The 14,859-nt window shown below is 38.4% G+C and overlaps 1 protein-coding gene across 2 annotated transcripts in view; it reads left to right on the plus strand.

The window, feature by feature from the left end:
* The first annotated feature begins 1,822 nt into the window (after window positions 1–1,822).
* The window catches only part of ATP2B1 (ATPase plasma membrane Ca2+ transporting 1), a 73,486-nt gene continuing 60,449 nt past the window's right edge, over window positions 1,823–14,859 (plus strand). Inside the window, exons 1-2 of one of the 2 annotated variants that reach the window (XM_060113594.1) lie at window positions 1,823–2,137; window positions 14,383–14,580. In XM_060113594.1, coding sequence (XP_059969577.1) covers window positions 1,930–2,137; window positions 14,383–14,580 — 406 coding nt within the window. In that variant the 5' untranslated portion in view covers window positions 1,823–1,929. The remainder of the gene's footprint in view (window positions 2,138–14,382; window positions 14,581–14,859) is intronic. The other variant, XM_060113593.1, reaches the window with a different exon arrangement.

A 14,859-nucleotide genomic window follows, 5' to 3' on the forward strand; every position in this document is an offset into this window, starting at 1 on the left:
TTAACCATATACCATGATTTGCAAACATCCCCATAACAGTTTCATAGCTGGATATTAATTGTACTTGCAAGTAATCTTTTCTAGTTCCTCATCATTAAGCATTTATTAAATGTGGGATATTTTGGGGAGTGAGAGAGGTTGAATAGGTAAAATAGAGCTTAGGCTTGAATGCCAAACAGATATGAACAATAAAACTGTGTTTTCATCCTATAGGTTTAGATATAGGGGCATGATAACTGTTTAAAAGACTAACTGTAGCAGCAAAATGTAGAAGGGATTTGTTGTAGGAGATAATAGAATGAGAGAGAAACTCTAGGGGGTAGTGATTATAATTTGTGTAGGGAGACTCGAAGATCAGGAAGAAAAGGGGATCTGTAGAAGAGGCTTTTCAAAGGAAGAGTTAATTGAACTCAGTTCACTGAAAGCTAGGGTGGACAGAATCAAAGATTTTTTAAGATCTCAAGCCCAGATGATTAAGATAATGGTAGTTGGGAAGGGAACTTTCTAATTAGGGAATAAGATGAATCCATTGTTGGGCATGTTAACTTTGAGGTTATACTTTAAAGGACATATATTGAGAAGGAAGAGTTGAGAGCTCATTTTTAGGTGGTTTAGAGTAAGAGGAGAACTTGAAAGTACATTTGTCCCTTGGTATTGACAGGAGATTGGTTCTAGGACAACCCCCCCCCCCAAGCCCCTACAGGATACCAAAATCTGCGGATGCTCACGTCCCTTACTGTCGGCCCTCTATCTGTGGGTTCCACGTTTGCAGATTCAACCAAGAATTGTGAAGAAAATTAAAATAATGCATTCATTCATTCTTGAAATGCTTATTGAATGTCTACCATGGGTCTGGCACAGTTCTGGGTTCTCAGGATATAGAAATGGACCAACCCATGCCCTGTATGCAGAACTAGTATTGTAGGTGGAGGGAGACAACAAATAAGTAAATAAATGAGCAAGATAATTTCAGATAATACTGAGGGCCAGCAAAGAAAATAAAATAGAGTAACAGTAAAGAGTGACTAAGGGGTAGAGAATTTCTTTAGATGGAGAGTCAACAAAGACCTGAGACGGTGACATGTGACAGAAATCAGTTGAAAAATGTGAAACATGTGAAAGATAGTTTCAGGAAGCCAAAAGTTGCTGACATCACAGAGTGGCCAAGGAGAGTTGCAGGAGAACATATGAGAAGTTCATTGTGCTTTTTGCCCTTTTGGGGACTCTCCCATATGAAAGGTTTGGAGAGACAGGGTAGTGTATTTGAAGGAACATGGGCTTAGAGGCATCCCAACTCATTCATATCAGGCATCTGTGAGCTGTGTAGAAACCCCTCAATTTCTCTGAGGCTTATTCTCCATAGAGTAAGGAGCAATAACACCTCATGGGATTAAATTGTGATGATTAAATGAGAGAATGAGTTTAAAGCAACTAACGTAGTGCTTAATGATAACTATTAATAATCCCTAACAGTTATGTGAAATACAGTTTCATTTAATAATGGTGAAAGTTAATGTCTCTTGATATACAAGTTTATTTAGAAGTTATACTTTCACTTTTTATCATACGAAATATTTTAAGGGCATGAAACTACAGTAAAAAATATTTTTGCAATTAAATGATATACTTTGATTAGCTACCTGTTGACACTTAGAAAGTATGCTTAATACTCTCATGGATTTTACTAATTTTAAATATTTTCTTCTTACAGATGTGTACGTCTCATGACTGATAGGAAGAAACTAGTCATGGGCCAAAGGTCAAGATACTTCTCTGGGAAATGCTGCTGATGCTCCTTTACAAAGTCATACAATGAGTGTTTGTTTCAAGAAAGATTTTCATATTTAAAAGATTTTCATCTTGGATATATATCAAGTGAAAATTAGAGTCTTTTGGGAAACATTTTCCTCCTGTTAAATTATACTTGTAATGGGCGACATGGCAAACAACTCGGTTGCATATGGTGGCGTAAAAAACTCTTTGAAGGAAGCTAATCATGATGGAGACTTTGGAATTACACTCGCAGAACTGCGGGCTCTCATGGAGCTCAGGTCTACAGATGCATTACGAAAAATACAGGAAAGCTATGGAGATGTCTATGGAATTTGCGCCAGGTTAAAAACATCTCCCAATGAAGGTGAGTTTCATTACATTCATTTTTAGTACTTTGGCGAGTTCTGTAATTGGCTCATAAATAAGCATGCTTAGATTGTCTTGGCTGTTGTTTGATTATGCCATATTTTTCGTGGCATTAAAGATTGGTATAAAGTAACTTCAGATCAAAAAAAGTGTTGCAAATTAATTTACATATTTTAAGTTGGTGGGAGGAAGTATTTTGTACTGTCGCACATATTGCTGCTTGTTTACGATAGCATGATTGTCTTTCCACTTGAGCTGGAATCAGGCTTGGTAGTTCCCAGGGGATTCAGTGGAACTAAACCCTGCTCACTATCCTTCATTTTGCCAGGCGGCTTAAAATAGCTTTCACTGCCAGTAGCTGACCAAGTTTGTTTTTTTTTCTTAACCTAAACTTTAACAATTAGTTCAGAAGGTGCCAGAGCAAATGGAGTAGGTTAGATGGCAATTTTTAATTTAGCGGACATATCCTTTGATTAAAAATAGTTTTCAATCTTCGAATTATATTCAGTTTCCCTGTGTTCAAAGAAATCTTTGGTTTCATAATTCTTGATCTGTAGTAAATTTCTTTGTGAAAAACAGAAACGTTCATTATAACTTCATTGCGTTATGGTCTTTGAAATAGTTTGAAGGGATAATCTTTTATTTTATACATTGATCATGTTGAATATAAAAGTAAGGTTAGGAAGTTTCCAAAAGGGATTTCCAATTGCAAAGGAGGGGGGAAGGATACATGAGGATGAATGTTTGGTGATTACAATTTATTTTAGTAAGGAAGGGAAATTATTACTGCTAAATTTTTAAAGATATTAGTATATATTCCAAAGCCAATTCTAGAAAAATTGTGCTTCAGTGTTTTTCTTAACATTTTTCCTGAAACATCTTATGCCATGCCACTACTTGTGATAAATTTTAAAGTAATAGCAAAAAGTTATTTCCAAAGTTGTTAAAGAATTTTAAATCACACTAAAAGATTCTTTAAAACCTTTATGTAATTCTATGTGAATTGCTCATTGTTTTAATGGTAGGTAGTTACTTTAATTTTTCTGAGGTAGCATGGTCTTGAGGAAGCTAATGTCAGTATTCACATATATCCTAAAAGGGCTTCCTCAGATCAGTTGGAGTATATTCTTTTTTCTGTAAAGTCTTCCAGATTGTCTGGATCTTTTCCTCAAGTCAGAACCACTAGAAACATGGACTTCTCAGTTATACATTAAATATGCTGCACCATTTTAAGAGCTGGACCCCTGCTGCTTAAATTGAGTGAATCAGGAACAGACCCATGGAGCTTTTAATAGATGTAATTTGACAAACTTTGGAGTTTGTTCAGTATGCAAATCTACTTTAAAATGTTAGCTAACTTCATATAACTTTAGAGATTTGTACATTAAGTTGCTATTCTCAATTGGTAGATTCATTAATTCAACCATATGTACATACTACATTTAATCTAAAACCTAATTTTGGATGTTTCATGATCACGAAATTGATAGGATATGTTAACATTAAAAACCCTCAATATTTATAACAACATCGTTTGTTCATAAAATCGATATTGGGGCTTCCCTGGCAGTGCAGTGGTTAAGAACCCGCCTGCCCATGCAGGGGACACGGGTTTGAGCCCTGGTCCGGGAAGATCCCACATGCCAGGGAGCAACTAAGCCCGTGCGCCACAACTACTGAGCCCTCATGCTGCAACTACTGAAGCCCGCGTGCCTAGAGCCCGTGCTCCACAACAAGAGAAGCCACCGCAATGAGAAGCCCGCATGCCGCAACAAAGAGTAGCCCCCGCCCACCACAACTATAGAAAGCCCGCGCGCAGCAACAAAGACCCAACGCAGCAAAAATAAATAAATAAATAAATAATTTTTTAAAAACCCGATATTGAACTTCACTTTGAAATCTGCACATATTTGCGCTTCCCTCAACCATGTCTTTGTGTTTCCCTGCTGTTAGTTATGAGAAGACAAAACTTCTGATTAACTAAAAACCCTTCCATTTCATTTTTAATGGACATTATTTGTTCATTTTTAATGGATATTATTTCTCTTTAGTTTGCACTGCAGTTTCTTTTGTGTTATTTTGGGCAGTTCTCCTTATATTGATTTTGGTTTAATTAGTGAAGTTTATTAAATTAACAAACTTTGTACCTAGTACAGTAGTTTTTAAGATTTAGGCAGGGGATGGTTATGTACCTCTTTTACGACATGGTGGAAGTTGTGGACAATCTCTAGAAATATCCACTCAACACTCAAAATTTTGTGTGTATTGTTGCTGCTTTGTGCTATTAAACAAGTGTATGCCATTTTCCCCATCTTTTATTCTTAGAAAATTCTTGTTCATCTTCTTCCTAGTATTGTGAATTTAATTTTTGTCAAAATTTGTACAAACTTTTGTCTCACTGTTTATATATATATAGTTTGTCATTTTGAAATATTCTTTTAAAGAATGTGAAAAAGCCATTGTAAGCATTATATTTGTGTTTACAGTCGTCATAAGAATAGATAAAAACAATAGCAGCTTTCACAAAAATGTTATTTCCAAAGGAATAGTTCTAGTTTAATTTAGAAATAATTCACTCAGAAGCTAATGAATATTTTGTCACTGATTAACTAGGCAAATGGTAACAAATGACTCATCCCTGGGAATAATCAGCTAGGAGTTTTTATGCCCAAGTAAAATGATCTAGACAATAAGTAGCCTTTTTTTTAAGTATAATCTGCTTATAGTCAGGGAAAGAGATAACAATGATTCTTTAAAGTACAGGAATTTTGGTTAGGTAAAACTGAAGTTTATCTGTCACTTTAGTTCTTTCATTCATTCATTCATTGACACACAGTCTTTCGTCAGATCTAGGTTAATGATAGTCATATGTTTTATATACCCCCTAAAAAAAAGAATGTGTTAGTTTTAACTGTAAGATAATCGTAAGTGTATAATTAAATTACATCCCAATTTCAGAGATGTTAATAAAATGTAAGAATGTGTGTGTTTTAGAATTACTGAGATATTGTGTTTATTGGGTATCTCCTATCTTGTTGGCACTTACCTAGGCTCTGGGCATACATCCATGAATAAAACAAAACTGCCTTCCTTATTTTTACATGGGGAAGACAAGTTCACAAGACATATGAGATGTGTAGTGTGTTAGTGATATATGCCTAAGAGAAAAATGAGTGGAGAAGGGAAATCAGAAATATTTGGGATGTAGATATTAGATTGCTCTAAAGTCTGGATGAACAATTAAAGATGTTTCTTAACAACAACAACAATAATAAGTAAAGCTTAGATAACGCTTTTTGTGCCAAATTGGTAGTTAGTACTTATAAATTTATATCAACTTACTTTATCCTCACAACAACCTTATCCTGTTTTACAGCCAAAGAACCCACAGCACAAAAAGGTTAAGCAACTTAGCTGAAGTCTCACAGCTCATAAGTCCAGAGGAGGGATTCAAACCTAGACAGAGGATATGCTTTTAACTACCGTAGTGTACTTCGTGTTATAAAAGTTCATCTCATTCAGCTTGCAAAAGAGTTGAGAGACTGGGAAAGAAGTACCTGTATTCTCTCGTCACGCGGGCCTCTCACTATTGTGGCCTCTCCCGTTAGGGAGCACAGGCTCCAGACGCGCAGGCTCAGCGGCCATGGCTCACAGGCCCAGCCGCTCCGCGGCATGTGGGATCTTCCCGGACCGGGGCCCGAACACGTGTCCCCTGCATTGGCAGGCAGACTCTCAAACACTGCACCACCAGGGAAGCCCACAATAGTATTTTTTTGATGGCAGGAATTACATGATGAAAAAAAAAATGGGGATTTAAGATTCTGTTTATTAGTTGGTCTTTAAAATATGCCCTCCTCAGGAAGTTGTACTTGTGTGCTTCCTCATTTGGCCTGCTAATTTATTGCTTGTTTTCTAGCAAAGCAGTGCTTTAACTTGATGTTAAGCATACTGTACATGTACTGATCAATAGGAAGTGTTTTGAGCCAGATGTAATTTTCATATTAAAAACTTCCTAGTGGTTCTGATTAATTATTTTTACTCTTAAAAGAACTAGAACTGTAAATTTCAAGGTTAACTGGAATGAGATTTATTGCTTCATATTTTTGGTTTTATGTGTTAGCAAGCACCTATCTTATAGTCCTCAGAATCCAAAAATGTACTTTCATGGCAGAATAATCTTCTAATATCCTAACTGTATAAAACTGCCATTACAGTTTTGTTCTTCTGTATCATTGTTTCCCTACATTAACCTTCTTAGTCTTGTTCTAAACCATATTTCTTGATCTTTTTATTGTTACCCTAGCTTTTGGTATCTTTCCCATTTTAATGTGTTCCTATGTTATCTATATTATATTTTATATTGGATGGTAGAATAGACTCTCTAATAAGATTTACAGAATGCAAATCTCAGCCCTTGGTATCATTTATTATTCATAGTACTGTATCAAGCAAAGGATAAAAATGAATTCATAAAAATTAAAGATAGGTACTGAATGGTACTCTGTAAGAGGCATGACTTTATGGATTTGTAAAGGGCAGGAAAGCAAATGAGACACCAAGCTTTTTAAGTGGTAGTTGCTAAAATTAGGTAGACGAGAACAAAAAAACAAAGGAAATAACGAAACAGTGGTAGAGAGAAGCAAAAGTAGTGTGTGGTAGGAAGCAGGGTAGAGTCAACAGCAGTTGTCCCTGGCTGACTAATGTTTCCATAATGTTTCAGATGGCAGTTTATATTTGCACTTGCTAGTAGTAAGGTTGTTGGTAATGGTGTGCTTTGACCATGTCTTCATGATGTAAGACAATAAAATTGACATTCACACATGGAAATATATTTTAACTCTCGAAAGAAATCAGCCTTTTGCCCAGGATAAATCATTACTGACTTACAGGCTACTACAAGAACACTGTGATTCCCTGATGTATGTGTTTGGTCATACAGGTTGGTTTTAGGCATTCGACAAGGATTTGCATGGCCGTGGTGTGCCAGCCACGTATGTTTTAATACTTGTATACAGTTATCAGTGAGGGTTTTCTATTGATGATCCTGTGTGACCTTGTCCTAGAAATTTATTCCTGCTATAATAGAGAATTATATACCCCAATAAAATTTTTTTAGAAATAGAGAATTAGACATTTAATTTAAATGCTGCTCAGATTACCAGTTTTCATTGCTTATGAATTTTTTGAAGATAATTGTAACACTGACTACTTCTCAAACCTTGTAGCATATATATTATTTTTTAAAGTTGTACTCGACAGAGCCTGAAGTAACATCGCTTTGTTAGTTTTTTCAAGTTCAGTTTTCTGAGTACAATAGACGTATTTCCTTCCCGAAGCATTCTCTTCTGCTTTCATAACACTCTACTCTCAAGGTTTGCTTTCTTCCTTTCTGGCCCGTTTCATCCGCCCCCCGTGCTTTCCTTTCAGTGTTGGCAGGCCTTGTGTTTCTGTTCACGGTGCACTCTGCATTCTCCCTGGGTGATGCTCTCCACTTCTAAGCCTTCACGTCTGACTCCGACATCTGTGGCTCCAGTCCAGGCTTCTCTCCCAGGCTTTGGGCCTTTTGAAAGCTCAGTTGCTTTTAGACATCTTCATTTTCTCAGCCTGTCCAGACTTTCCCTTCTGAAAGCATATTTCCTCTTTCCCCCTTTGCAGTGAAACTGTCATCCACCTTGCTAGATAGACTTGACTTTGATAGGAGTCTTTCACTTGTTCTCACTCACTGGGTCGACGAGACGTGGAAATTCTAACTCCTGTCTCTTAACTCAAGGGTGTCTGCTTCTCTACCTCCCCACCACCCTGCTTGAGGCTGCTGTCTTTCTCTTGCATAATTCAGGTAACAACATACTAACTGGTGTCTTTTCCTGTCTCCCTTCACGCTGCCCGTCAACTTTCCTGCTGAGAGCTGGCAGTGGTTTTGCACTGCCCTTAGAAGGAAGTTCAGACTTCTCACTTAGGTTAACAAATTTCTTTGGGGTCTAACTCCTGTTTACCTCACCTCATCTCATCTCATCTCTTTTTTCCAACTCTCCTCCTCAGTATTTGAGGCAGAGCAAAATTTTCAGTTTTCTTAAATACTGTTGTGCCAAGCTCACTCTTGTTTCTGGTCCTGTTACATGCTGATCTTTTCACCTAAAGCACTGTACCTCACCCTGTGACTGTCTCTCTTAATCGTTCCTGGGATCTCAAGTTCGGTATCTTAGAACTCCCTTGTCCACCCCAACCCCATAGATTTGGATTCCGGTTCCCTTTGCCGGCTTCCATTAACAGCCTCACCACCGCCATAGTATGTAACACACTGGCTTGTGATCAACTGATTACTTGTCAGGTCTCTGCCCCACCAAACTGTGAGTTCCTTGAAGGCAAGTGCCAGAGAAAGGCATCCTGTCTGACTCATTTCCCTTTGTATGTTTGTGCCCATCACAGTATCTGGCCCATGGTTGGCATTCAGGAACTAAGCCTAAGTTTGAATTTAGACAGTGATTCACTTAAATTTGAGGGCAGTCTCCTTTTCTGTTGAAATTGAAAATATGATGAGGGTATTAGTCTGTTTCTCAAGAAGAATGAACACAAACACAAATTTTCACGTACTTTCTTGATCTGTGTGTTTTCCTGTGGCGCTCACTTAAGGAATGTGGGCTGGCTGCTGCCACCACTACCACTACTACACACACACACACTCACACACACACACACACAAATACTGACATAATTTCAAGTACAGAATTTGATAAGATTAGGATGTGCTGTGTAATAGCCATGATTTTCAGTTAAATCCACCTGCTTTCTATATTCCATTACTCTCCCCTCTTCATTTTCTAAAATTGAGACATGTTTTTATTAGCCCCAGCAGTTGAAATGCTACATTGTTTTTTCTTTTGGTAAAACATCAAGCTGTTGATAGAATTTGCATTTTATTCCGTTATCTATCCCTTTCACATATAAAGACAGTATTCTTGAGCCATTATCTATTCATAGAATGGTAGATCCAGACCCCAAAAGCATATATTCTGGGCTGGTTTTGTTTCTTCTCTTTGTCAGGCTAACTGGGCCGTAATGAGATCAATGCCCTTGGCCTTGTTGCTGCTACACTACAATCAGTGGAGCCAACAGGACTAGGCAGAAGATTCTCAGTATATTTATTCATAAGTTATTCTAAATGATTTGATATCATATCTCCTCTCCTTTTAAAACTAGGACCATGTAGCCTCATTACCAGTTCCAACTGCTTACCTTTCTCTTCCCCACAAACTTTGCTTTCTCCCCCCTCACAGTGGAGCCTCTTCCTACACCTATAATAGACTAACACCCACTCCCTGGATTCCATTTACTCTGGCTTCTTCAAAGGCTTTGCTCTAGATTAACTAGCCTGTCTCTCCTGTATCACCAGTGTGGTCTTCTCTAGTTGGTCATTTCCATTGCTAAATAACTTGCCCTAATATCTGTCACTCATCTTTAAAAAGCAAAACGGGTTTTATTTACCCATTTTAATTCACCTTTACTGCTTTATTTTACTTTTACTGCTTTGTTTCTCTCCATTGCATCACACTCCTAGAAGAAGTTTCTGTACTCATTGTTTCCACTTAACTAATTCCCATTATCTGTCTAATTCTTTATAATCAGACTTTCTTCCATACCTCCACTGGAAGATTCCTTATCAAGGCCATCGGCCTCCATCTAGTGAAAGCCAGTTATCCATTCTCTGTCTTCATTTTACTCCACTTTTGTAACACCATTTGATATAATCAGCCACATCATCTTTTTTAAAACTCCCTTTCTGTAGTACGGCATGAATCTATTTGTAAGTGCATGTGTATGTGTATCCCCTTTTCTTCTCAGTTTCCTTTGGTGTTTTAAGAACCCTAGCTGATCTTCAAATCGAATGTTGGAGTGCTCCAAGGCTCTCGCCTCAGCCCTGCTTGCTTCTTGTCAACTTACTTCAGCTTTCTAGAAGCTCTCATTAGACCCATGGCTCCAGAATCATCTGTATATTGAGGACTCTCTGGCTCAGATCTCTCTGTGAGTTCTGAATATGGCTAACTGGCTGTCTACTAGACATTCCCGCTTTTTAATGGGCATCTCATGTTTAAATCGATAAAGCAGAACCATTAACTCCTGCCTCCCTTTTTCCACCCAAGTCTACGGTTCCCAAAGCCTGCCCTATCTTGGTAAATGTCTCTATCATCCATCCACTTGAGTGCATGGACAAAAAAGAATCTAGGTATCATTCTTTATCCTTCTTTTCTTCTTTCATCCACATCCAGTCCTTCAGCAAGTTCTGTCTGATCTCCTTACAAGATACCTGGCATATTCAGTGACTCTGCCTCCATTTCTTTCTTTTTTTTTTTTTTAATTAATTAATTTATTTATTTGGCTGCTTTGGGTCTTTATTGCTGCACGCGGGCTACTCTTCGTTGCGGTGCGCGAGCTTCTCATTGCAGTGGCTTCTCTTGTGGAGCACGGGCTCTAGGCGCATGGGCTTCAATAGTTGTGGCATGCGGGCTCTAGAGCGCAGGCTCAGCAGCTGGGGCGCACGGGCTTAGTTGCTCTGTGGCACATTGGGATCTTCCCGGGCCAGGGCTCGAACCCATGTCCCCTGCATTGGCAGGCGGATTCTTAACCACTGCGCCACCAGGGAAGTCCTCTGCCTCCATTTCTGAACCCAGATGCAAGCTACCACCATCTCTTACTTTGTACTGCAGTGGCCTCCCAGCTGGTCTTTTCCTCCACTCTCCAACTCTTCAGTTTCTCCTTCAGACAATTTAAATGAAATTAGTTATCACTACCCTGCTATAAAGCCTTCTAGTGGTTTCCATTGCACTTAGAATGAATGCCAGTCCTCTCTTCATACTATTTTAATTGTCTCTTTATTTGTCTTCCTCCAGTATAATATAAGCTTGCTGAATGTAAGACTTGTTTTGTTCACACTGGCTTTTTAGCAAGTAGAACAGTACCTGGAAGTAGCAGATATTGAGTAAGTATCAGGAGTCGGGGGAGGGGGAACAGACTGCTGCAGAACTCTGAACTTCATTATATTTAGATTATGTGAGTTTATTATTTTACATGAGTAGAAATCAGCTGTCCCCAAAATGGAGTTAAAACCTATAGTGTTTAGTTTGTAACTTGTCTTTCTCCTTACTTACCTTAACTAACTGTTGCCCTGTAGTTTATGGTTTATAAACTTTGTACCTTCTCCTTTGGTCCTTCCCAACTATCTGAGTTATACCAATAAATATTAATGCCCCCCCAACCCCAAAGGGGTTAAGTGACTTGCACAAGATTTCAGTAGGTGAATTGGAGCCTAGGTTTTCTAATTCCTAAACCAGACAGCTTCAGTGGTGCAGTGACCTAGGTGTGTGCTTGTATATGTGGTGGGAGCATAGGAAGAATTACGATAACCTTTGGATCGGCTGCTTTTTTCCTTATTCCCTCCAAGATACATTTTTAAGCGATCTTTAGCTTTATGGCTGTTCTTTTCAGCATTAACAAAATATTGGCCCCTGTTATAACCAGTATAAGTTAAGATTTAATCAACTATTTTTATAGTTGCAGTGGTGATATTTAAAACTGAGGTGTTATATGTAGTTAATGGTGGACTCTATTAAGGGCGAGTTAAACTGATAGAACCAGTATCTTCAAACATATTTCTTAGAAAGACTTGGAGACTGACGCAGGGAGGGATAGCAATCTTTTATTTTTGCTGTAAGGGCATTAAAATATAAGACAGAACAAACCTACCCACTGTCTAATATCATCCTTTCATAAAAGAAAGGGTGTTTTATTTGAAAAGCAGTAAGCACATAATTTCAGAACATCTTAAATTATAGTTCTTTAAAACAAATACATTCTGTTTTGTGGAAAACCTCAGTACATCGATTCCCTTATCCCCCGATTAAACCACAGACTGTTGTTAACTGTTTGCAGCCAGGATTGATGAGGGGCACTGCTCTTGCCTGAAGAAACAGTGTGTGGATTCTAAGTTATAATTTGCAAGTTTCCTCTCTCATACTGTCTTTCCCGCTAGTCGCAGTCAGTGCAGTCCTTCACTGCCTTTCTATCCATTGACTCTGACTCAAAGCCTAGAGCTCTGTGGAAGCTTTCAGTTGATGACTTTTGTCATCAGAAATCTAAGATGCTTTTTGAACTGCCTAGTGTGGACCCGACTGTGCTACAGTTGCTTGTGAAAACATTCTCTGGAAGCTTTTTGGTGTCTTTTTTTTTTTTTTTTTTGCGGTATGCGGGCCTCTCACTGTTGTGGCCCCTCCCGTTGCGGAGCACAGGCTCCGGATGCGCAGGCTCAGCGGCCATGGCTCACGGGCCCAGCCGCTCCGCGGCATATGGGATCCTCCCAGACCGGGGCACGAACCCGTATCCCCTGCATCGGCAGGCAGACTCTCAACCACTGCGCCACCAGGGAGGCCCAGCTTTTTGGTGTCTTTAACAAGTAAATAAGTAATTAATAAATAAAAAAACCAAAGTAAATAATTACTTTAAGATCTGTATATTCATCTCTCATTGTTTGTTCTAATAAACTTCCTTTGTTTTCTCTCTTCTACTCTTTGCCCACCTCTGCATCTAGAGTAATAGCTAAAACACTTAAAGCCAAGAGCCTTACAGTGATCTGCTGTTTTCCTGTCTTTTTCCTTAGAATGAATTCTTGCCAAAAAATAAAGAGTTGAGGTTAAATTGATTATAAATTTAAATTTATAATGATAAATTAAAAGTCATGTCATCCTGGTATCTCTGTCCTCTTCTTCAGTGTTCTTTTCCTTTTTAAAAAAAATTTATTTATTTATTTTTGGCTGCGTTGGGTCTTTGCTGCTCCACGCGGGCTTTTCTCTAGTTGTGGCGAGTGGGGACTGCTCTTTGTTGTGGTGCGCGGGCTTCTCACTGCGGTGGCTTCTCTTGTTGCAGGGCACGGGCTCTAGGCACACAGGCTTCAGTAGTTGTGGCACGTGGGCTCAGTAGCTGTGGCATGCGGGCTCAGTAGTTGTGGCCCGTGGGCTCTAGAGTGCAGGCTCAGTAGTTGTGGTGCACAGGCTTAGCTGCTTCGTGGCATGTGGGATCTTCCCAGACCACGGCTCGAACCTGTGTCCCCTGCATTGGCAGGCGGATTCTTAACCACCGCGCCACCAGGGAAGTCTCTTCAGTGTTCTTAAACTAAGGGAAAATGTCATTTGTCACTGCTGCCTGTGTTTTCATACTCCCACAATAATGTAAATATGTACATACTTTGCATTAGCTAGTTGGGATATATCTAGGCTCGACAGGATCAGCAGGATTAAATTAGAGAAGGACTAGCTTGGTAGGGTGAAGGAAAGGCAAATTTGATCATCCAGCTCTCTCTTAACCTTTTGCTTCACGGCTATCTAATTCCATGCTCCAGGCAATAAATAATATGTCCTACAAGGTACCTTTTCCTTTACAGTGACGGTCAGTCAATAGCACTACCTGTTTCTTTAACTGGAAATAAATCCTAAAAAGTAAACTTGAAGGAAAGGTCATCCTAAGTCTCCTGTTGTTTTGTGACTTGCAAATCTTTTATCAATTGAAGTATAATAGACCTGTTTTTTGTTTGTTTGTTTTTGTTTTTTGGACCATGCCACGCCTTACAGGATCTTAGTTCCCCAACCAGAGATTGAACCTGAGCCCTGGCAGTGAAAGTCCTAACCACTGGACCGCCAGGGAATTCCCTATAACAGACCTTTTATAATAGAAGTTTTAGAGCTTATAGTGGATGAACTTTTCATTGTTCTTCAGCAAATAAGAATGAAAATAAAAGACTTTGACTTATTAAGTTAACCAAGATGCAATAAGTAAATCAAATAAATATCTTTATATACTTCCCCACTTTTGGAAGAAAAATATCATAAGTAAAGGTCAGGGAAATGTTAAATTCCAATATAAAACCATCAAACTCATATATCATTTCTGGTCTCTAGCAGTCTATAAGATGGTGTAAGACAGTATGATCAAAAACCAGCAGTTTGGAAAAGTGGAAGTTCTTAGTTCAACCTTACGTCATCTACTTAAAATGTTCTCTTAAAGCATTGCACATGTTTTTTGGTGATTTAAATTATGTACACTTAGTCTAACTCATGAGAATAAACCATTTTGATAGGGTCTTATGAATTGTGTCTAAATGTAACTAATCTAAAGTGTAGAGAATGTATGTGTTTTGAATAAAATATTTTCATTTGTAAGTAGTAAAACTGTTCACTTAAATTTATTTCTTTTTATTAGGTTTAAGTGGAAACCCTGCAGATATAGAGAGAAGAGAAGCTGTATTTGGAAAGAATTTTATACCTCCTAAAAAGCCAAAAACCTTTCTTCAATTAGTATGGGAAGCATTACAAGATGTCACTTTAATTATATTAGAAATTGCAGCCATAGTATCATTGGGCCTTTCTTTTTATCAACCTCCAGAAGGGGATAATGCACGTAAGTAAATTGGGCGGGGGGAGGGAAGACTCTTATGTGTGATGCTAAGTTCAGTGCATTTGCTTGCTTAATACATAATACCAATAGCAGGCCACCTTTTATTAACTGCTTTGTACTGGATATCATTCTAATAGTGCTTTTAATAGTTCTTTGAATATATTACCTCAGGTAATTTTCCCAGTAACCCTATAAGGTAGACAGTGTCACCTCCATTTTACAAGTGAGACACAGAGGTTAAGTAACCTACCCAAGTATGCATATTGCTGTTTCTGGCAAAGC

This window comes from Mesoplodon densirostris, chromosome 11 (genome assembly GCF_025265405.1).
Source record: "Mesoplodon densirostris isolate mMesDen1 chromosome 11, mMesDen1 primary haplotype, whole genome shotgun sequence".
Classification (NCBI taxonomy): Eukaryota; Metazoa; Chordata; class Mammalia; order Artiodactyla; family Ziphiidae; genus Mesoplodon; species Mesoplodon densirostris.